At 50.5% G+C, this 22,403-nt stretch overlaps 1 protein-coding gene and 1 long non-coding RNA gene across 4 annotated transcripts; both read left to right on the top strand.

The window, feature by feature from the left end:
* The first annotated feature begins 884 nt into the window (after positions 1–884).
* LOC309853097 (uncharacterized protein) lies at positions 885–11,669 on the top strand. Of its 3 annotated transcripts, XM_082710816.1 has the most exons (11): positions 885–1,106; positions 1,580–1,712; positions 1,967–1,993; positions 2,094–2,139; positions 2,260–2,335; positions 3,351–3,481; positions 4,543–4,644; positions 4,921–5,067; positions 7,129–7,272; positions 9,597–9,736; positions 11,158–11,669. In XM_082710816.1, the coding sequence occupies exons 6-10, from the start codon at positions 3,427–3,429 to the stop codon at positions 9,611–9,613; spliced, it is 465 nt and encodes a 154-aa protein (XP_082566942.1). In that variant the 5' UTR covers positions 885–1,106; positions 1,580–1,712; positions 1,967–1,993; positions 2,094–2,139; positions 2,260–2,335; positions 3,351–3,426; the 3' UTR covers positions 9,614–9,736; positions 11,158–11,669. The 3 variants fall into 3 exon arrangements, 1 of the variants encoding a protein (XP_082566942.1); XR_014305511.1 differs by lacking the exons at positions 7,129–7,272; positions 9,597–9,736; positions 11,158–11,669 and adding an exon at positions 5,447–6,011 and having other exon boundaries at positions 1,580–1,993; XR_014305512.1 differs by lacking the exons at positions 7,129–7,272; positions 9,597–9,736; positions 11,158–11,669 and adding an exon at positions 5,447–6,011 and having other exon boundaries at positions 1,580–2,139.
* A 926-nt stretch (positions 11,670–12,595) lies between these two features.
* Positions 12,596–20,562, top strand: LOC309853098. Its single transcript, XR_014305513.1, has 3 exons — positions 12,596–13,167; positions 15,122–16,066; positions 20,096–20,562. It is a non-coding gene; the product is annotated as an uncharacterized lncRNA (long non-coding RNA).
* Positions 20,563–22,403: the final 1,841 nt, after the last annotated feature.

The raw sequence follows: 22,403 nt of genomic DNA, 5'->3' as shown, positions 1-22,403 counted from the left end.
TTTGAGAGACAGAAGTCCTACCTACACCTTGGTTTTGGGTTTTCAGCCTCCAGATGTGAGGCAGCGCATTCCTGTTCTAAGCCACCTGGGTCTGTGGCACTTTGTAGCCATGGGAAACTATGTCCAGTGAATCAACAGAAACATTAGTACAGGACAGAAGGGGAAACACGAATGGCTCCTCTAAAAGTCGAACAACAATGCTGTTTGTATTGTTTGCATCAGCTCCAAGCCTCAAGGTTCTGGGCTTTGGCAGACCCAGTTGGTCTCAGATGGCCTCCCTTGTAGGTCCTGGCCGGGCTGGCTGGGAGGCCCCAGGCCTCCCTCTGCGTGGTCCTCCAGGCTGCAGGAGGCAAGCTCATTCCCACTGTGACAGAGGGGTCGCAGGGGCAAGGCAGGGACCGCAGAAGCCGCAAGTCCTCTTGCACCAAGACTCTCAACTTAGGCAACATCGCTCCTTGGGTCTTCTCTGGTCAAAGCGAGCTCCAAGCCTGGCTCAGAGTCAAGGAGGTGGGAACAGACTCCTCTCTCCTCTTTTTGAAGATTTTATTTATCTACCTTAGAGAGAAAGAATAAGAGAGAGAGCACGAGAGAGGGAGGGTGAGAGGGAGAAACAGACTCCCCACTGAGCAGGGAGCCCCATACGAGACTCGATCCCAGGACTCCAGGACGATGACCTGAGCTGAAGGCCGATGCTCAACTGATCGAGCCACCCAGGCATCCCTCAGACTCTACCCAGGCATCCCTCAGACTCCATCTCTTGATGGCGGGAGCTAGGCAGAGTTCACAGCCACTGGCGTCTTGCCACGTGCCTTTCACCTAGAAGCTGACAAAACTAGGACAGCTGGATGACACCCAGAGCTGGTGAATGGGTGGGGAAACAGACACTCCCTTACGCGGCCGGTGGGAGTGTGAGCCGGGACCGTCCCAAAAAGGGTGATTCTGCAGTTGCTATCAAACATGACACACGTAGAAAAACCTCTGACATCGTAAAACCACTTACCCCTTGCGGGAACTTGGAACACGGCTCAAGTGACACCGGCGAGAAGTTCTTCATTGCGACACCGTCTGTAACACCCGGCGATGGGAAAATACAGAACCGCGGAAGGGTACGTTTATCTACCGGGGCAGGAGGGGAGAGGAAACTGTAACTCGGGTCACATTATTTCCGAGTGGAGGGTTTTAGGGGCCGAACAGCGCTTCACTGTGCGCGGGAGGGGATGTGTGGCTTCGAGGGCGTGTGTAGGCCCATGCGCCTGTACGTGCGTGACATAACCCCCACCCTGTGCACCTGTATGTGCGTGACGTAACCCCTCCCGTGCGCCTGTACGTGCGTGACATAACCCCCACCCTGTGCACCTGTATGTGCGTGACGTAACCCCTCCCGTGCGCCTGTACGTGCGTGACGTAACCCATCCCGTACGGGCATGGCGTAACCGCACCCATGTGCCTGTATGTGCGTGACGTAACCCCTCCCATGCACCTGTACGTGCGTGACGTAACCGCTCCTACGGTCCCTGACCTTCAGGTTTCCGGCGAAGGGCAAGACGCGTGCTTTGCTTACGTTTCTACCCCTTCCCAGGCTTCACCTCGCGTCTGTGCGGGCCTCCAGCCTGTTTGCCCAGCGGTGTTATCAGCTGACCTTGAGGACACAGGCTTCTGGTCACGGAGAACCAAGAGCCGCTCCCTGACTCCAGACTCCGGACTCCAGACCGGTGGACTTACCTGTTTTCTCTTCCTCCCACTTCTCCTGGACCAAAGGGCTTTGGGTCCACCCGGGAAGGTGGTGGGCCTCCTCCCTAAACTTCTCCCTACCAGAGCACCCCACAGCAAAGGCCACCCGCAGGATCCCCCCCTCCTTTAGGCGAAAGCTCCTTGGTTGTACCTGCTGATTGAGGGCTCCTCCCCTGGTGTCTGGGCAACCGGACAGGCCTGGATTGACCTTGGACAGGTCCTTTCTCTCGTTTAGGGTCACTCCTCCGAGCCAAGGGGAGAGGTCAGTGCCAGCTTTGCCCGGTGCCCTGCTGAGGGATGGTGAGAGCAGCTATCGTCCTCAGCATTCTGCATACATTGACCCATTTAATCCTTTGACATAGGTCCTCCTACTTTAGGTGTTGGACAAAGGAGGACACTGGGGCTCTGGTAGGTGACATGATTTGCCCAAGGCCACTGAGCTTGAAGTGGGCAGAACTGGAACTTGAACCCAGGCCATCTAGCACTAACGTGCTCATCTTCTTCTGGGTGGGCGTGTGGTTTCCTTAGAGCCTGAGTGTCACGATCATGAATCCTCCCAACACACGTAGCCGCTGCAGATCCAGCATTGGCGGTAGACCCCGAGGTATGCCAGTTTAGTGGTCCGTCGCACTGAGGACCAAAACAAGGGAAGGGGTATTCTTAGAGTTACACCTCCAAGGAGAGGCAAGTGGGGAGTCAAAGCAGTGAAGGGGTGACTCTGATGGAGATCAAGTCCTGGGGCCCCTCATGGGGTGCTTGAGATCAACCTCATTCCCACTGAACAGATGAGCAAATCAAGGCTGCCCAGTCTGAGGCAGGGACAGGAGAGGAATGCCGGCCTCCTCTGGCTGGGGTAGGCCATTTTCCAGGTAAAGGTAGGGGGCTGTCTTCCCTCTTCCTTCGAGGTGAAGCCAGGCAGTCAAGTTTGAGAGGCCTGGGTTCACATCCTGGTTATGCCACTGTCCTCACTTTGTGGCTTTGGAGTTGGGCCTTCCTGACTCTCTGATACTTGGTTTCCTTCCCTATACAACTAGGGAGTGGTGGGGGGAAGTTCAGGGCTCATTTCAACTGTACCAGCTGTTAAAATACTGAAATACCTCCAGATCTGGTTGGTAAAAATCTGTTATCCTGAGACCCTGAATGCCCCCCCCCTTGGCCTATCTGGGCCCTCCTGTGGACACCCCCTGTTCCAGCAACTCAAAACTAAACGCCAGGTCAGTAGAGACCACCAGGCCACCACTCCAGCAGTCGGCCAAAGCTGTTACTGCCACAGCCTGTTCTGATGGACAGCTAATATTTGGGAATACTGTCTTGCTTCTGGGAAGAAGGGTAACGGCTTGTAGGACTGTGGTAAGAATTCAATGGGTTAACATCTCTCTGGAATGACCAGGAATGACTCTCTGAATGACTTGTTAATAATAGGAATAACAATAACAGCACACCCATCTGTCTTTCTTTGACCTCAGGAGCAGCTCAGTCTTCTCCCGTGTGCCTCTCAGGACTCAGTTTCCCCATCCCCATGCTCCCTAAGCCCCTGCCCCAGGCCCAAGTGTCCCAGGGGCCAGGAGGGCAGGTGGGGCCACTATCTTCCTAGGCTGTTTGCTCTCTCTGTCTCCCAGGGCTGCTACCCTAGCCAGAGCCCTTGAATAAAAGGCCAGGTCACCTGTGTCCTGCTTCCTCCCTCCGGCCAGGATCATGCTTCCACTCCTCACTGCTCTGGCGCTCTGGGGGACGCTGGCCACCCCAGCAGGTAGGCACGATGTGTGTGGTCCCTGAGAGCAAGTGAGAGCCATGAGAGACAGTCCAGGTTCACATGCGTGAATCTAGCTTCAGAGTCTGAGGTTCAGCCCCCTCCCCCCTTGGCTTTTTGTCTAGCAGAGGCAGCTGAACTGGGCTTGAGACCATGGTTTGGGAGTCAGGCTACCAGGGTTCAAATCTTGGCTCCGCTGCTTCTTCACTGTGTGACCTTAAGCAAGTCAAGGAACATTTCTGTGCTTCTATTTTCCCATCTGTGAAATAAGGGTGATGATCCCCCTGCCTCAAAGCACTGTTGGGGAGGGGAAAAAAAAGCTATGAGGGCATCCATGGAATTAGTGTGTTTGAAGAGCTTTTTTAAGAGCTTAGAATAGTATCAGGCCATACATAGCCCTGTCCAAACGGACTCTTACTACGAGCGGAGAGCAGTTACCGTTCCTTACTTTGCCTAGCTGCCTCCCACTTTGGTTCTAGTTCTGCCTCCATTGGCCCAGGCTGGGGATCAAGTGGCCTGGCACTTAGCCAGGATCTCACTGCGTGACCTTGAGGGAGACTCTGAGCCCACCTGCTTTCAGTTTCCTGGTCGTATTTTCATCCGTAAGCGGCAGGTGTATGAGATGAGGTTCGCTGTTTTCAAATCACGCATCTTCGAGCCTTGAGGTTTCTCGGAAGAGCCCTTACATGCCTCTCTGCAGGTCAACAAGAAGGCTGCCCGGTCGGACGCAGTTCCTCCCAGCTTAGCCCAATAGGCACATTCCATTTTTATACGTTCAACTCCGGGCTTGTGAGGGAGATCCCCTGGTGAGAAGTGGTAGATAGGCTGGGATCACCCCCCCATCCCCTCCCCCACTCCAGCTTAGAGATGCTGATCCCTGGCTCTGAACTTTGCCCATCTGGAACAAAGGTCACACACTTCTGGGAAGTTGCCCTCCCACCCCAGCCCTTAGTCCTAGTCTTGAAAATTGTGTGTGTGTGTGGGTGTGTGTGTGTGTCTCTCTCTCTCTCTCTCTCTCTCTCCTTAAACCACAGGCTCTGATCATACCTCTCTCCCCACAGGGACGTCCAAGGCATGTCCAGCTTGCTCTCTGCTGGGAAACTGTACCGAGAGAACCTGTCCTGCTGCCAAGGAAGCCTGCTTGTTCAGCCAGATGCAGCTGGGTGGGGGTGTCATATGGGGACTGGGTGGAGGACCAACAAAGTGGGTGGGCAGGGGTTGGGGCAGGGGAGGCATGGAAGAACCACCCTGGGACTAGAGGTTGCAGGAATTGCCTCATAGCTCAGTTTGGGGCCACTGGGGTGGGGCTGGAGCTGCGGGGGCTTCCATGCCAGCTGAGGTCCCTGATCGACCTCTGGGGACTGCCACAGATGGGTCTGTGGTCCGGGGTCGGGAGAGGCAAGAATCTCTAATCTCTCCGCATCAATGTCGACCCCCAGAAAATGGAACTGTCATCAAGAATGGGTCATGTGTCATCCCTGGGGAATGCCGAGAAGGTGTCTACTCCCTGACCTATGGCCCCCACTGGAGTCTCTGGGTCAGCACAGCGTGTTGTGAGATCACCTGCAAAGGGGCCACACGACAAGGTTTGTTGGCAGGCCTTGGGAGGCACACCCCCAGGTAGAGTGTTGTGGGAACTTGGCCTCAGTTTCCAGCTCTGCCTGGCTGACCAGGGCAAGGAGAAACTCAGTATTCTCAGCTGGAAAATGGGTATAACTTGAGCTTTTCAGGGGGTGCCTCCCAGCATAAGGCTAGCTGGTAGCAGGCACTGGAGAAATTATAGTTGTACTCACTGAGTTACTGGGAGGCTAGAGAGGAACCCCAAAGTTTTGTTTCTCCTTGGGAGAGGAGCTCCCCCGAGGGCTAGCCAAATGGAGCAAGCAATGTAGGACTGGCAGCAGGCCCAGTCTAGGGTAGGCCAGCGAGGCCCCAGGGTGCAAAATTTAAGGAGGCATTCACTTTCAGGCGCTGACTCTGCACTTGCATGACCTTGAGAGGGAGCGGCTCCTTGCTGGCCTCACTCCAGACCCAGCCCTGAGTGGCGATAAAGATCACTTTTTGCTGCTTGGTTATTTGTCCAAAGAAAGAATTTGTATTTGGCAGGTGTAGCAACAGGGGGAGACCCGAGACAGCTCCACACTCAGGGCTCCTGGCCGTCCTTTCAGCCAACCGGGATTTCCCTCCTCCTAAAAGCTGTGCTGCTCATTAAATAAAACCACCAGTTCCAAGCTGAGAGGTTGGCATGCTGGGGGGTGTAGAAAATGCCGGTTATGATTGTAACTTCGTTAGACGAAATTTCTACGTATAAAGAAAGATCAAAGGGACTGTCTCGGAATACCCTGATGGAGAGTCTAGAGCAGCCGCTGCCCAGGAGAAATGCAACATGTGCCATAGGCGTGGGGAAAGGTTTTCTGGTAGCCACGTTAAAAAGTACGAAGAAACAGGTGAAATTAACTTTAATAATGTATTTTATTTATGGTAATATGGCTAAAACATTCTTTTGACCTGTATGTAATCAATATAAAATTAAGAACGAGATATTTTATTGTTTCAAACTAAGCCTCTGAAATCTCGGGTGTATTTTATGCTCGCAGCACATTCCGAAGGGAACCCACCACATGTCTTTCTTTCTTTTCTTTTCTCTTTTTAAAGATGTGTTTATTTGAGAGAACGAGAACACAGGGGCAGAGGGAGAGGGAGATAGAGAGTCTCCAGCAGACTCCCTCTTGAGTGCAGAGCCCCATGCAGGGCTCGATCCCATGACCCCGAGATCATGACCTGACCTGAAGTTGAGAGTCAGACGCTTCATTGACTGAGCCACCCAGGTGCCCCTCTTTAGTCAACTTTTCTGTTTGCCAATATTACCATATAAACCCACATGAAAATGATTGGTGGCTTAGTTTTGACTCCGGAGAAATATGCTTAAGCAGTTTTCTCTTAAACATTTCAGATATCTAAGAAAGTTCTGGAATTGATCAGGTGGTGGAGAGCCTACAGGCCACAGCCCTGCTCTTTGGCGGAACACCACAATGTCTTAAAACCTAAAATAACATGATCGCTTTTTCGTGGCTTTTGGAATTCAGTGTGTTCAAGGGAGGGCTTTTTTTTTTTTTTTTTTTTAAGATTTTATTTATTTATTTGACAGATAGCGAGAGCAGGAACACAAGCAGGGGCAGTGGGAGATGGAGAAGCAGGCTTCCCATTGAGCAGGGAGCCCAATGCGGGGCTTGATCCCAGGACCCTGGGATCATGACCTGAGCTGACGGCAGATGCCTAATGACTGAGCCACCCAGGCACCCCTAAGGGAGGGCTTTTGTCATTGTGGTCAGTGCTGTGTCTCCAGAACAGGACCTTGCACACAGTAGGTGCTCAATAAATGTTTGTGGAATGAATAAAAGATCCTACAGGATCCAGCCCGAAGGTTCATTTAGGACAAATGACCAGTGTGGGGCAGCCACACCTTCACCTCTGTTTGCTGAGACTATGTCTTCGGGGGTGGAAGGAAGTGACTGAGACCAGACTGGTCTGACTTTGGAGGAAAATGCTCTGGACTGTGGTGGGGGTGGTGGTGAGAACAGAGGGCTGTGGTGTTGGGGGGGGGTGTTTCTTAGCCTTCATCCCACCCTGACCACACTCCCCCCCACCAGATGTGGCACCTGAGGCCCCGCTCAACGGAGTGAAATGTCACTACTGTTTCGGGGATGAGTCAGCCTCATGCGAGTCTTGTTTGGTCATGAACTGCACCGGTGATCAGACCATGTGTGTCACCCTCAATGGGACATGGAATGTAGGTAAGGGTTCCTTCCCTTCAGGAGATACCTGGGGAGGCAGGCCTCCCTCCCACCTGCATGAATTAGAGGAATAAGTGTTGAGGTCCATTTGCACATGCATTCTGGTTACCTACTGCTGTTTCACAAATCACTCAGAAATGTAGCGACTTAAAATAATGGTCACTGTTTTATTTGCTCTTCCAGTTTCTATGGGGTGGGAATTGTGGAAGAGCTCAGCTGGATAGTTCTGAGGGTCTTATGGGATCCCGGGCAGAGGGTGGCCGGAGCTGGAACGCAGGGCCCAGAGCGACTAGGGGCTCGCTGAGCATCTCACACCTGTAGACTCTGGGCCTTTCCAGTGTGTTTTCTCCACACTGGGTAGACTGGGCTTCCCCACATCATGCCTCGGAAGTCCCATAATGTCATTTTACAGTGGTTGACACTGCCACAGAAGTCCATCTGGTTTCAAGGGGAGGAAGTGTAGACCCTCACCTCTTCGTGTACCAAAGAGTTTGCAGGTGTGTTTTTTTTTTTAAAGATTTTATTTATTTACTTGACAGAGAAATTACAAGTACACTGAGAGGCAGGCAGAGAGAGAGAGAGAGAAGGAAGCAGGCTCCCCGCTGAGCAGAGAGCCCGATGCGGGACTCGATCCCAGGACCCTGGGATCATGACCCGAGCCGAAGGCAGCGGCCCAACCCACTGAACCACCCAGGCGCCCTGTTTTAAAATCACCATTATGTGTTTGCAAATGGTTGGAACAGAGGCTGTTTGAGTGAAAGGCTTGAACTAGGACCACACTGACCAGAGGAGAGACTATTAAACCAACAAAGTGAAAGGGAGAAGTCTGGGGTTCTGCTTCTGTGAGAGTGGATCCCCTGCAGGGTCTTCCTGCTACAAACAGTGGCATACAGGGAAGGGGTGAGGTTGGGGGTGGGGAGACATAGGTGGTGGGAGTAGTCTGCTGTGGGGGAGAAGTATTTTATCACTGCCGTGATATGCTGAAAAATGCTGGATATGGTGATTAAAAGAAGATTGACATTTAGTCATTATTATTTTTTAAAATTTTTATTTATTTGACAGAGCAAGAGAGGGAACACAAGAAGGGGGATTGGGAGAAGAACAAGCAGGCTTCCTGCTAAGCAGGGAGCCTGATGTAGGACTTGATCCCAGGACCTTGGGATCATGACCTGAGCCAAAGGCAGATGCTTAATGACTGAGTCACCCAGGTGCCCCTATTATTATTATTAAAGTAAGCTCTATGCCCAGTGGGGGACTTAAACTCAGGACTCGAAGATCAAGAGTCCTATGCTGTACTGCCTGAACCAGCCAGGTGCCACTAGTCAGATTTATTGTTGTTTTTAACTGCTTCACAGAGAGTACACCTCCTTAGAGCCTGCTCCCATTCCTGTCCCCCTTGGTAAGCCACTGTTCACAGATGAAGTAGGTGTTATACAAAAATATTTTTCCATGCATTTGGGGGCATATAGGAAGTTAGGGGAATTTCCAAGTGTCCCCAAACAAGGTAAAAATATGAGCAGAAATCAGAACAAGAACAGTAAGCAAATACAAAAAGCACAGTAGCCCTGGGAATAAATGCTGGTCACATGCTACTATGGGTGACTAGGTCTGGGCTCCACGGCGTGGCTGGGGAGCTGACTCTTAGAGTCCCGCCTAAGCCAGGGACCTTGGAAGGTGACTGAAATGATCCCTGGTTGGTGGTACCATTTAGTTCACAGTATAAACAAAGACAAATCCTTTCAAGTGAAAAGCCCCTGGGAGCACCCACCCCCCAAGGTCAACATCAACCAAATATGAGCTCACAAGTCAGAGTTCTTGAAATGCACAAGGGAACAAGTCACCATGAGTGAGACCAAAAGCAACAAACAAGAGATGTGGACTCAGAAGGAGGTCAGCTCTTGTAATTATCAGATGCAGAACATAACTATATGCGACATATTTGAAGGAATAAAATTAGAATCGCAAAAATGAGCTGACATCAAGAGATTTTAAGAAATGACCAGGCATGGGATGCCTGGGGGGCTCAGTCCGTTAAGCACCTGCCTTCAGCTCGGGTCACTATCCCAGGGTCCTGGGATCAAGTCCCACACTGGGCTCCTTGCTCAGCGGGGAGCCTGCTTCTCCCTCTGCCTGTTGCTCCCCCTGCTTATGCTCTCTCTCTCTGACAAATAAATAAAATCCTGAAAAAAAATGACTAGGCAGATTTGGAAACAAATCATACAGAACTATCAAGACAGATGGGAATTTTCAAAGAAAGTCTGAAAATCAAGGTGGAAAGGCTCTGGTTCTGAGTCTCCCCTTGCAACTTCCCCCCGTTTCTGCAGGGGTCCCCAAATCTTGAAGGGCTGTGCTACCCCAAATGTGTGCCACCTACAAGTGAATACGACGCTGGGCCCGGAAGCATCTGGATTTCATCTCACCAGCAAGCCTGAATGCGACTGTGTGGCCACTCCCACCCCACCAAGTGCCTTGAACCCTAAATTCCTCCGTTTCTACCTTCTCTGCCCTTTCCAATCCTGTGTGTTTCCAGGGAATCCACCCGCCCCCCCCCCAACCAATATGCCCTCAGAAAGCACAGTTACTCATATACAGCGTGCCCGAATGCATGGTTGCACAAACACACACACACACTACTTAGCACATCTAGAAGCAGAAAATCATGCTGGAACATCCACACACCCACAGACATCTACATCTATGTCCCGGTGCCCAAAACATACCGACAGAGAAGCACACGTTTCTAAACATGAGCATCCTGTCATGTAAGTGAGATTAGAGGCACAACTCTGTTTAACAAGAAATCTTGTGGTCTTTTTTCTTTCCTTCACTTCCTTGTTTGTGAGAGAAGACAGATTTGCCAACCGTCTTTACTCGGCTTAGCAAAGAAAGAACACGGACAGTTAGTTTTGTCTTCCAGAAAAGAGAGATGCTAATTGAGATTGTGTTTACCAGGGCAACAGTTTTTTTAAGTGAGACAGCTCAGCAGAATCAACAGACGTTTCAGAGGTAAGAAAGGCAATTTTCGAAGCTGGAGAGAGCAGCATTCCCTCAGCTCTGGGGTTGTGGGAGCCTCTTTTGTTAAAAACCGCACCGCAAAGTCAGATCTGCGATGCAGAGGAGAATCCCTTCTCCCCTTGGCTTCCTCTGATTACCAGCTGTTGGAGTTTTGCTTTTAAAAAGTAAACAGTGGGTTAAATTAATGATTACAATGAAGAGGGAAAAAAAAACAACCAGTGGACCCAGGAGCTCAAAATTTACACTATGACAGGAGAAAGGACAAAACAGGGTAACTAACAACCAGAAGACAGGATATGGAATTTTTCCATATATGGTCCCTATGGGCTTGCAACACAGCCAGGCGGGGACTCTCTGTTGTCAGGTCCATGCACACAGACAGGTACAAGCACACAAACATATAAAAGTACAAAATATACACAGACATGCTGAAACACTGTAGCAACATCTGTGGAGACATTCGCATCTGTACTCTGACATCTGTATCCAAGCACCCTAAACCTTGCCGGGAACCCAGACACAGCCAGATGCAGAAACACGTTCAGACCCCCCAAAACCAGCTTTACGTATATCCCCGTAAAGAGGTGCTCTGTTCACACAGGGAGGCACCCAGACTTCTCACACGGGCCCACAGAGCCGCAAGTGAACATCCCCACCCTGCTGCAGACAGTTCCAGAACACACAAGAGACACACAATCACGTGTGCACTCAGGGAAGCGGGCATGTGTGCTTGTGTGTGCAAACTGCCTCATAACAGATGTGCACACATGCAGTACATTTATATCCATGTGCCCAGAATGTACACACACACATGCACACGCGCATACACACACGTCATTCTCCAGTGGGCTTATCTTCCTCTCTCCCTAGGTCCCCCTGCAGCTACGACTCTGACCAAGGATGAGGTCACCACCTGTTTCACCTGCTTGAGCCTCAATAGTTGTGAAACTCTCCTCTGCCCAGCGGACAGACAGTACTGCCTTCAGACTGCGGGCATCCTGAGTGAGTGTCCCTGGAGACGGGCTTGGCAGCAGGGCCCAAGGCACACCAAGACCTCTCATTGCTTCCCACTCCCCATCCCCCCAGACTCCCACCCTGCCCACTATTTGCTGCCCTGACTCCAGCCACAGAGGCCAGTGGCAGGGGAGCCTGTGAGTTTAAAATCTGACCAGCACTGCTGTTGTTGTTTATGACTGAAGAACAAATCAGCCCAAGACCTAGAGGCCTAACCAGTTACAAAAGAACTAATCCCATACCATATGACTCCTCTTATCTGAGAAGCCTAGGGTAGTCAAAGTAACAGAATGGTGGGAGTTTCCATTTTACAAAATGAAAAATTTCGGGAGATGTGTTGCATAACAATGTAAATACAGTTAACACTTAAAAAGGCCTAAGAGGATAAATTTTATTCTGTGGGGGGGTGGGGTTTTTTGGTAGGAGGGCCACAATGAAAAAAAAAATACCTTGTGGCTCAAAAAACCGATTTATTGTTCTCCCTGTTCTGTGGGTTGATGAGGTTCAGCATTCCACCGAGAACCTGAGTGGAGCTGGAACGCTCAGTCCAGCCTCTCACCTTGCGGGGTCTCTGTGCCTGTGGTTGGTCATCGGTCAGTAGCCTCGCTGAGCTGCCTTAGAGTGTGGTGGCTGGTTCCAAGAAGGAAGAGGTGGGAAGCATGGGCTTCTTAAGAGAGAAGCCTAGAACTGGCTCCATGTCATTCTGGCCGCAGTCTCTTGATGAGAGCAAGTCACAAGGCTGGCTCAGATTTGAGGGGTGAGGAAACAGATCCCACTTCTTGGTGGGGGAGTGAGCGGTAGGGTAAGATACAGAAAAGCATGGGGCATGGGAGATATGGTTGCAGCTATCTTGGTATTTAGGAAAACATTCTGGGCAAGGAGGCCCCTGTCGGTCTGCCCCATAAAGAAAAAAACTGGACTCTTCTGTAAACGGGAAGGGGGCGTTGAACTGGAAACTGGCTCTTCTCTGTCTTCTAGCAACATGAGTCAGCGTAGTAGGGAGAGTGTACCAGGCTCAGTGGTGGGCATTTCTGGGATCCTTCAGAAATTTCTGGCTGAGGCCTTGAGGTACTCTTAGATAGGTCAAGAGACATCACAGGTACAAAGCCACCCTGTTTGTTGGATCCCTGGCGGGAGAAGACAGAGGAAGGTGTTTTGTGTCTTGATGAACAGTGATAGGCTTCAAGCGTTTTAGGGGGAATCTTAAGCAAAGTGAGAGGGTTTTGGGGGGTTTCTAGTTAGGGGCTGGCTCACGATCACCTTTCCTCACCTGTGGATTGACTTCCACATCTCTCCAGCCTCAAGGAAAGGTGACTCTGTTGTCTGGAGAAGTGGCTCCTGCGTGGCCTCCAAGGACTGCAAATTTGGCAGCTCTGTCTCTGCCTTCACCTACAGTGTTGACTTTGGCTTCTGGATCAACTCCACCTGTTGCCAAGGCAACTGCCAAGAACTCACTCCTCTCAGTACGCCGTCACCAGAAAGCCGTCACGAGTGGCCAAGGGTGGTGGGGGGGTGATTTTGGAGATTTTGCCCCGAGTTGAGGAAGGCAGGCTGGCAGGAGCATCCCCATTCCCCAGCCAGGCTGCCTGAAGGCACCCTGACCCCAGCTATGTGGAAAATCCCAAGAAGGTCCTCCCCCTGTGGGAGAGTCTGTGAGTACAAGGAGGCCCTGGAGGTTCTGAGAGTCCTCCTGGCTGACTGTCGCCCTCCCTTCTACAGAAGTTTTGCCAACCTCACACACCCTGAGTGAGTTCCTGTGTCCCGCATGTCCTGGCGGCCAGCCGGGGCCCTGCAATTCCTCCTTCTATATGCAGTGTCCCAGTGGGGAGACGGAGTGTGTCCAGCTGGACCTGGTGCTTGTAGAAGGTAAAAGACGCGTGTGTGTGCATGTGTGTGTGCCTGTGTGTGTATGTGTGTACACGCACGTGTGTGCTTGAGAGTGAGCCTGAGCACGTCGGTTTTGGATTCGGGCATGCCGGAGTCGGGGGTCTCTAAGTCCATGAGACTTCTGGATGGGTACTGTCCAAAAGGAATAGAATACAAGCCACATGTAGAATGTAAAGTTTTCAGGGGCGCCTGGGTGGCTCCGTGGGTTAAAGCCTCTGCCTTCAGCTCAGGCCATGATCCCAGGGTCCTGGGATCGAGCTCCGCGTTGGGCTCTCTGCCCGGCGGGGAGCCTGCTTCCTCCTCTTTCTACCTCCTCTCTCTCTCTGCCTGCCTCTCTGCCTACTTGTGATTTCTGTCTGTCAAATAAATAAATAAAATCTTATAAAAAATAGAATGTAAAGTTTCCAAAGAGCCACATTAAAAAGTAAAAAGTAACAGATGAAATTAATTTTTTATTTAACCCAATATATGCAACAGTTGTAATTTCAACATGCAGTCAGTATAAGAAAATCTAAGGGAGAGCTCTTACATTCATTTTTTTTCCTGCTAAGCCTTTGGGATCCGGTGTGGATTTTATACACACAGCCCATTCCAGTTCAGACCAGCCACGTCTCTGGTGTGCAGTAGCAATATGTGGCTAGTGGCTACTGTAGTGAAAATTCTAGAACAGGGACACCTGGGTGGCTCAGTCACTTAAGTGTCCAACTCTTGCTTGTGGCACAGGTCATGATCTCAGGGTTGTGGGATTGAACCCTGTGCTGGGAAGGAAGGCTGCTTGAGGATTTTCTCCTTCTCCTCCCCCCACCTCACTTGCACTCTCTCTCTCAAATAAATAAAAAAATCTAAAAAAAAAAAAAAAAAAGAAAAGAAAAAAAGAAAATTCTAGAACATAGTAAGTGCCGTGTATAGCACTTCAGTGAATCCGAGACCATCATGACCGCAAGGAAACATACTCTAGTTCAGGGCAAACAGAGACAAATACAGAGGGTGCTGTAAGGCTTTTAAAAAATTTTTTTAATGGAGAGGGCCAAAGATAAATAAGAGTGAACACTTTAATAGCTGCTATGTGAATAAATCCCCTTCACCCAACCCCAGTAATTATGCACTCGTGGCCAGTGCAGTTTCATCTTCACCCCCACCCCACATTATTTTGAATGCAACCTCAGATACCATCTCTCTTGACTCCTACAGATTTCCATACATTTCGTTAAAATGTTTTGTTAAAAAACAAGCCCCAGTTGCAGTGAGGTGTTCTTTGTTGGTAAAATAAGACTGGATTGCTTTCATATCCCCCACCAAATCCCCAATAAACCAGTTACGTTGGTATAGTTATATACAAATGTATCACATCATGCCATCTTCCGTCATAAATATGGCTCTGAGGAGGCAAAGGAAGGAGAAAACTGTTCGCCGAGTCCGTTGGAGGGGTGTGTGCAATCGAGTGGCCTCCGGGGTCATGAATACATTCAGTCATTAAAACATCCAGTATTATGAGCACTGAATACAAGTAAAAGAAAGCCTGCAACACACGTGTAAGATACAAAGAGTAACAATGGAGACACGGAGGGACCAGGCCCCAGCCTGAGGATCCCAGCATCTTCTGGTGAGTTTTCCTGAAGGACAGGAGTCGGGGGGCCTCCCTGGCCTCCAGGGCTGGCCCGCTCGCACATTTCCTGTTGGATGGGACAGTCTTGTCTTTTACGAAAACTTGGTGTCGGTGATGCTGGCACATCCCTGGGCTCTGTCCGACCTGGGGAGACAGGAGGACCCATGGGGCTGAAGAGAGTTGCAGGGAAATGGTCTTGGTCAGGGGTCCCCTCGAACTGCAGGCATGGGGATGGGGGGACGCGGCGTGCAGTGGCAGGTACGCATGGGCACCGGGGACACCTGCCTGTGTGTGTCCTCACGCACATCCTCCCCCGCGCTTCCACAGGCGGCCAGAGCGTGAGCACGTACGGCTGCGGCTCCCAGGACCAGTGCGGTGCCCCCGCCACCGAAGGGCTGCTGGAGCTGCCCGGCCACTGGCTGGCCCTCCCTCCGCACTGCAGCACCAGCCAGCGGGCTGCATGGCCTCCACGTGCCACTCTGGCGTGCCACCCGGCCTCTGTCTTGCCCTGTCTGTGCTGCTGGTGAGCCTGGGTGCCGCGACCCTGTCCTGAGCAGGCCGGGCCTACACCACCCTTGCCCCGCATTCACTGAACCCTGCTTGTGTCCCACGTCGCTAGATGGCACCCTGGCTTCCCCCTACTTCCAGTATTTCTATGTCTGGAAGCTTCTGGTGAGAAAAGTCAAAACCAGAGGGGGTGGGTAAGCCTCCTCCCTCAGACTAAGGGGTTCCCTAAGGCTAGTCCTCTTTCTTAACACCTGGGGCCCAAAGGCTATACCTCCTCCCTCAGACTAGGCTGTGCTTTCTCAGACCTTAGACTAGAGACAGCTCCCTGGGCCCCAAAGACTAAGCCTCCTTCCTCAAACTAGGAGGTACCCAACACCAGCTTACTCCCTCAGACTAGAGCTGTGTTTTCCTGAGGATTGGGAAGCAGCTGCTTCTGTCTCCCTCTTTAGGCTCTAGCAAAGTCTTGGGCAGCCAAGATAGAGTTTGGGACCAAATACACCCCCTTCCCAGGGTTTTAGAGCACCCCTTCCACCCCCACTACAGGCCCTCTTCTGTCTGGGCTCAGTCTCCCCGCTGTCACCAAATCTGAATGAATCAAATCCTACAATGCCAAGTGGATTGGGTTTCCTTCTTCTCCGTCGCAGCCTCAAATGGGGCCCTGATTGTGGTTTGCTCTCTCCTCTGGGGATGCCGGGACCCGAGGGGACCTCCAGATGACGGTGTCTGGGAGCCAGAGTGGGCATGAGAGCAAATGCTCAGTCTGGAGTGAGTATCATTTTTGAGCCAGCATTGTACCCAAGGATTGAACCGAGAGGTAAAAATGGGGAACTCAGCACGAGACGGGAGGCCAGGAACCACCTGCTTTCAGCCGAAAGTAATACAAAGTCCAACAAAAAGAACCGAAAGCATTCCCTCCGTGCTAATTGGACAAACGTTTATGGATCACGTGCTATGTGACAAACACAGTTCTAGACACCGAGGATACCTAGTAAAGAAAGTTCTCTGCTCGCGAGAGGGTTATGTTCTGGTTGGGGGGGGGGGGCAGATAATAAACAGCACAGGGAAGAGGAATGGGGAGGCCCCCAGAAGGGGTGTGTGATGAGGCTTCTGGAAGGAGACCTCTGAGTGAAGACCCAAAGGGGGTGAGGCAGAGACCATGCAGGTGTGTGGGGTGTTGATGGGGGCATTCCAGGCAGAGGGAACCAGAAAGGCAGAGGCCCCAAGGCAGCAGTAAGGAATCGCTAATATATATCGAAACAGAAAGAATGGAGGTACAGGTCCCCAGGGGTCATTAATTCAGCTGTTCAAAGGGGTCACTGAGAACCTAGCTTGCTGCTCGGGCACCCTCAGCATGCTGGGGTTTGGGTGATGGTGGCTGGGGTTCCGGCGTCATAGCCTCATATGACCATACCCCAAGTGGAGGAGGTGGCCTCCAACCTCGTCTTCCCAGAAACCCTGTCCCCTGGCTGCCTTTCCTCATTCCCCAGGTTTTCAAGGGAACGGTAATCCTGATTGACTTCACCTAATCGAGATTCTGTCTCTGGGGTTGGGAGAGGCCCCTGCCTCTCATAAGGCACGCCATGTTAAGCTTTCAACGGATGGAAACAGTCACCTCCTGTGGTGTTGATGAAGTCCCAGAACCTAAGTCAGGTTCGGTGGGGTGAGGTTCGGAGCTGACGACTAAAGAAAGAATTCTTAAGACATCTTTGGTGAAAAATGGTGCACAGGGACAGGACCCATGGGCAGACGGAGATGCTGCTGCCCAGGGCCTGTGAGGAGTGGCTGGTTATATACACAGGAGTTGGGTAGGTGAGGACAAAGGGGTGTTCAGTAGGGCTATTGGGGTAAAGAAGACTGTCAGGATATTGAAGGCCTGATTACTATCAAGCCAAGGCCACTTTCCCTCTAATGAGGCACTAACATAAAGACAATTGGGAGTCTCCTGGTGGAATGTTACATTCCTGCTATCAAACGTCCTTGTTAGTGAGATTTAGGTCTTAAAAGAAATTTAACTTTATTTACTTTTCCTTCTACCTCCGTCTCCTTCGGTTTTTTATGGAGGGGAGGGTGACGTTAGGGCTTGAGGAACTGAGTTATGTGTCTTTGGAAATTGGGCTATTGATAAGGCAACTTCTTTGTTGTAAATCTCAAGGACATTTGTAAACCAAGAGAGACTCCTGCCTTGCAGGACTGTGATCTCTGCAAGATAACCATTTGCTCTTCTTTTAGGGCAGTCAGGGGTGCCTGTGAAATGTCACACATATTACCAAGGGGAGTGGGTGGAGAGGGGGTGCAAGGCACCAGCCCCTGCTCCATCCTCAGCCAGCCTCCTGCTCCCTCATCAGTGTTAATCAAGAGACAGCTGTACTACGTATTCTTTGTGTGAAAGAGACAATGGAGGCTCGCAGGAGAGAGTGCTATTATAAGTGGGAGCCATGGGATTTGAACCCACATCTGCCTGATTCTAGAGGAGAAACTTTTGCCCCCATTAAACATCCAGGACATGTCAAAACACACGCAAGAGTAGACAGTACAACGAACCGTCAGATATCTATCCCCTCCTCTACCGCCCGTGTCAAAAATTACCCACATTCTGCCGATTATATCCCCTTTCCCTTCCTCTTTCTACTTTCCTCCCTCCCTCCTCTCCTCCAGATCTTTCTCTCTTCCTCTTTCCTCCCGCCATCTGTCTTCTCTTCCTTCCTGCTCCCCCTCCCTCCTCCCTCCCTGCTCCTACCCCTCCTTCCTTTCTTCTGCTTTGTGCCAAGAAGTTTTAAAACAAATCCCAGATGTTGTATTTTCCACAGAAATACCTCATTGTGCATCAGAGCCTGCACGCATAACCTCTGTATTACGTGTCCTTCCTGGGAGGGAGAACAGACTGAAATAAAGCCGCTGACAGTTTCCCAGACCTGCCCATGTCCCTGTCCATTAGCAAAAGGCCCTGGAGTGTCCCGGCCTTCAGGGGAGATCTCCCCTTACCCCCGGGGGCTGCGATATTCTTCTCATGTCAGAAATGCCTATCTCGATATGCAGATGGAAGTCGCACCAAAGAGAGAGAGAGTGGTTAAGAGTGTGGACTCTGGGAGTCCCTGGGTAGCTTGGGCGGTTAAGTGTCTGCCTTTGGCTTAGGTCTTGATCTTAGGGTCTTGGGATCAAGCCCCCCAACTTGCTCTCTGCTCAGTGGGGAGCCTGCTTCTTCCGCTCTCTCTGCCCCTAACCTGTGCTCCTGTTGTGCTCACTCGTTCTCTCTCTCAAATAAATAAAAAATTTTAAAAAGATTTTATTTATGTATTTGACAGACAGAGATCACAAGTAGGCAGAGAGGCAGGCAGAGAGTGAAAGAGGGAAGCAGGCCCCCTGTGGGGGCAGAGAGCCTGATTCAGGGCTTGATCCAGGGCCCTGAGATCGTGACCTGAGCCGAAGGCAGAGGCTTTAACTCACTGAGCACACCCAGGTGCCCCTAAATAAATAACATTTTTAAGAAAAAAAAAAAACAAAAAAGAGTGTGGACTCTGGAGGCACCTGGGTGGCTCAGTTGGTTAAGCGTCTAACTCTTGATTTTGGCTCAGGTCATTATCTCAGGATCATGAGATAGAGCCCTGTGTTGAGCTCCACACTGATCGTGGAACCTGCTTGTGATTCTCTCTCTCTTCCTCTTGCTCTGCCCCTCCCTGCTTTCTCTCTCTAAAAACAAACCAAAAAAAGAGGGTGGACTCTGGTACCAGCCTGTCTGGGCTCAAATGCCAGCTTTGCCAGTTACTAGTTTTGTGACCTTGGGTGAGGACGATATGTGCACAGAAATCAGAATTCAATACAAGTATACAATAGCCTTTAATGAGTAACCTTGGGGAGGCTGAGCGCCCTTTGGGTCACATGGCCCAGATATGTGTTTGACTCCCAAAGCCCCTTTCTTTCTGCACCTAGTATGGCCTCCTGTCTGCCTGGCTGGATGCCTGCCTTAAGGTGGGGTGCAGAGGAGCCTGGGGTGGCGAGGAAGGAACGAGACACGTTTCTGCGAGATTGGAGGCCCAGGGGGAGGCAGCCAGGATGTGATCCACCTGGGCTGAGATGGGAGCCTGCAGAGATGCTCAGGAAATGATTGCAGGCAGAAATAGCCATCTGGTGACCGTGAGCCTGGGGTCCGTGGGGGTGGGGGGTCGTGGAGGGGTAGGGTGGAGGGAGTCTAGCCTGGGCAGAGAGTTTAATTTTATTGTACGTTCCTACTTTTCTATAAGGGCACCGAGGAGAGCACATTATTCAAGTTTTTCACATTTATTACAAAAAGCATACACAAACAAACACAGCGTAAGCTGTACTTCTCAGCACTCAGCTGACAGGAAGCCTTGAAACAGCTTCAGTCCCCGTCGGCCCCTTCCCTGACCACTGCCTTTTCCTCCTTCCTCTCCCAAGACAAGTGCTACCCCGAACACCATACCTGTCATTTTGCGACAAATGCATATGCTTTGAATTTTTTCCCTTTTCCTTTTCCCTCCTCCCCCTCTTTCCTCCCCATAGACTGTCCCCAGGGAGAGTGCCCCTCCCTGGGATTTCACGTTAACAGCTTCCCGGAGCTCCTCGTGTTATTCTCCGAAGTCAAACAATCCTGTACAGACGTTTGATGCGTAAACACGTACAGATGCGTTCATATGCCTGCCTTGATATCAGCATGTGCGAAGATACATATACACGGGCACATGTATTTTGGTATATAGGGGTGTTTTTATGGGATATTGGGTCTTTCATAGGGTATTGACTGCAGCTCTCTGCATCTTGCTTTTTCTCCCTCAACAGCGCCTCATGGAAATTCTCCAAGTCTTTTGATTCACCCCCTTTCAGTGACTGGATGGCGTGGTCTTCCCGGCCTGTGGAGTGGATGTACCAACATTTATTCATTGGGGTCCCACTGAAGGAATTCATGGTTCCCATCCTGCTCCTCCCCACCATTGGAGCCAGCAGTAAACATGCTGACAGCAGTGTTTATGTTTCTGTATGTCTTTTGAAAATGTCAGATGCATTTGAAAAGTTTGGATGACATAGGCCTTTAATGCATTGAAAGGTACTTCTAAAATGTAAATGAAATGGAATGGGGCACCTGGGGGGCTTAGTTGGTTAAAGCGTCTGCCTTGGGTTCAGGTCATGATCTCAGGGTCCTGGGATGGAGCCCTACATCGAGCTCCCTGCTCAGTGGGGACCCTGTTTCCCCCTCTCCCTCTGTCCCTCACCCTGCTTGTGCTCTATTGCTGTCTCTCTCAAATAAACAAACAAACAAAACAAAACAAAAAAGAAGTGGAATCAAAAGTTTAAAATGAAAAGACACGGTGAATTGGGGTGGGGGGGTGAGGGATGGTTCAAGGAGCAACTTCCCCTGCCTTCCCTGGTGTCTCGGTGTCACGTTTACCCAGGTGAGGCCCCCTGGACATCCCTTCCCCCCCTCAGACTCCAGGAAGTGGTCAATTAAATTACTTCAGCCTTTGAACATCTATGGAACAGATTTTCAGGAGGATGGATGTAGGTTGGAAGGAACGTGTGCTTTTATTTCACTAATAGGTGATGCAAGCTTGGTCTTGATTGTGCTGCTTCTTTAGCCTGCCTGACCTTCTATGGGGGCACCTGATTATCTCTCTGCAAACAGACCTTGACTTCCAGTCCTCCCTCATTGCCTACCACCTTCAAGAAACCAGACCTGCCTTATCTCCCTGACCCTTCTCAGCAACATCTTGGGGTTTTGTGGGTTTTTTTAAAAAGATTTTTATTATTATTATTTATTTATTTGACAGACAGAGATCACAAGTAGGCAGAGGCAGGCAGAGAGAGAGGGGGAAGCAGGCTCCCTGCTGAGCAGAGAACCCGATGTGGGGCTTGATCCCAGGACCCTGAAATCATGACCTGAGCTGAAGGCAGAGGCTTAACCCACTGAGCCACCCAGGCGCCCCCATCTTGGGGTTTTGACCAGTGCCATGCTGAGCCATATTGAAACCTGATGAAAAAGGCCCTGTATACATACTTTGGCTTCTTTTTTAGTGGTTTTAATTTTTTTCCAGAACACTAAAGTAGTTGGGAAAAAATACTGAAAAAAATAAGAGGGGCATATTAAAATTCACATTATTTTTAAAGTATTTTATTTATACCAAGAAAGAATTTAACATAATTTTATTTCAGTCAGTTAAAATTTGTTTAACATCATCATTTGGCCAAAAGAAACTGTCAAGCATGAAAATTCTCTTGATCGAAAATGTGATAAGGGGCACCCAGGTGGCTCAGTCAGTTAAGTCAGTGAAGTTAAAATCCGGTCGTGATCTCAGGGTCATGAGATGGAGCCCCGTGTCAGGCTCTGTGCTCAGTGCAGTCTCCTTGGGGTTCTTTCCCTCTCCCTCTGCCTCTGCTCTCTCCCACCACTTCTGTGCTTGCATGCACACATGCACATGCTCTCTCTCTCTCTCTCTCAAAAAACATTCTAAAACAAAATGTGATAAGCCAAGATGCAGATTAAAAAAAAAATCATTGATGAGTTGGCTTCCTGCAAAACCAGGGGTGGACAGTTTTCCTTCTGCTTCAGGCACCAACATGGCTCAGCATGTTGCTGGCCTTTATTTAAAATTTTGGGATCCTCTTCATTAAAATATGGATTGGGGTGCCTGGGTGGCTCAGTGGGTTAAAGCCTCTGCCTTCAGCTCAGGTCATGATCTCAGGGTCCTGGGATCAAGCCCCACATCGGGTTCTCTGCTCAGCAGGGAGCCTGCTTCCCCCTCTCTCTCTCTGCCTGCCTCTGCCTACTTGTGATCTCTGTCTGTCAAATAAATAAATAATAATAATAAAAATCTTTTTAAAAAACCCCACAAAACCCCAAGATGTTGCTGAGAAGGGTCAGGGAGATAAGGCAGGTCTGGTTTCTTGAAGGTGGTAGGCAATGAGGGAGGACTGGAAGTCAAGGTCTGTTTGCAGAGAGATAATCAGGTGCCCCCATAGAAGGTCAGGCAGGCTAAAGAAGCAGCACAATCAAGACCAAGCTTGCATCACCTATTAGTGAAATAAAAGCACACGTTCCTTCCAACCTACATCCATCCTCCTGAAAATCTGTTCCATAGATGTTCAAAGGCTG

This window comes from Mustela nivalis, assembly GCF_964662115.1.
Source record: "Mustela nivalis genome assembly, chromosome: 18".
NCBI classification, from domain to species: Eukaryota; Metazoa; Chordata; class Mammalia; order Carnivora; family Mustelidae; genus Mustela; species Mustela nivalis.
This window is presented reverse-complemented; position numbering and strand designations above follow the sequence as displayed.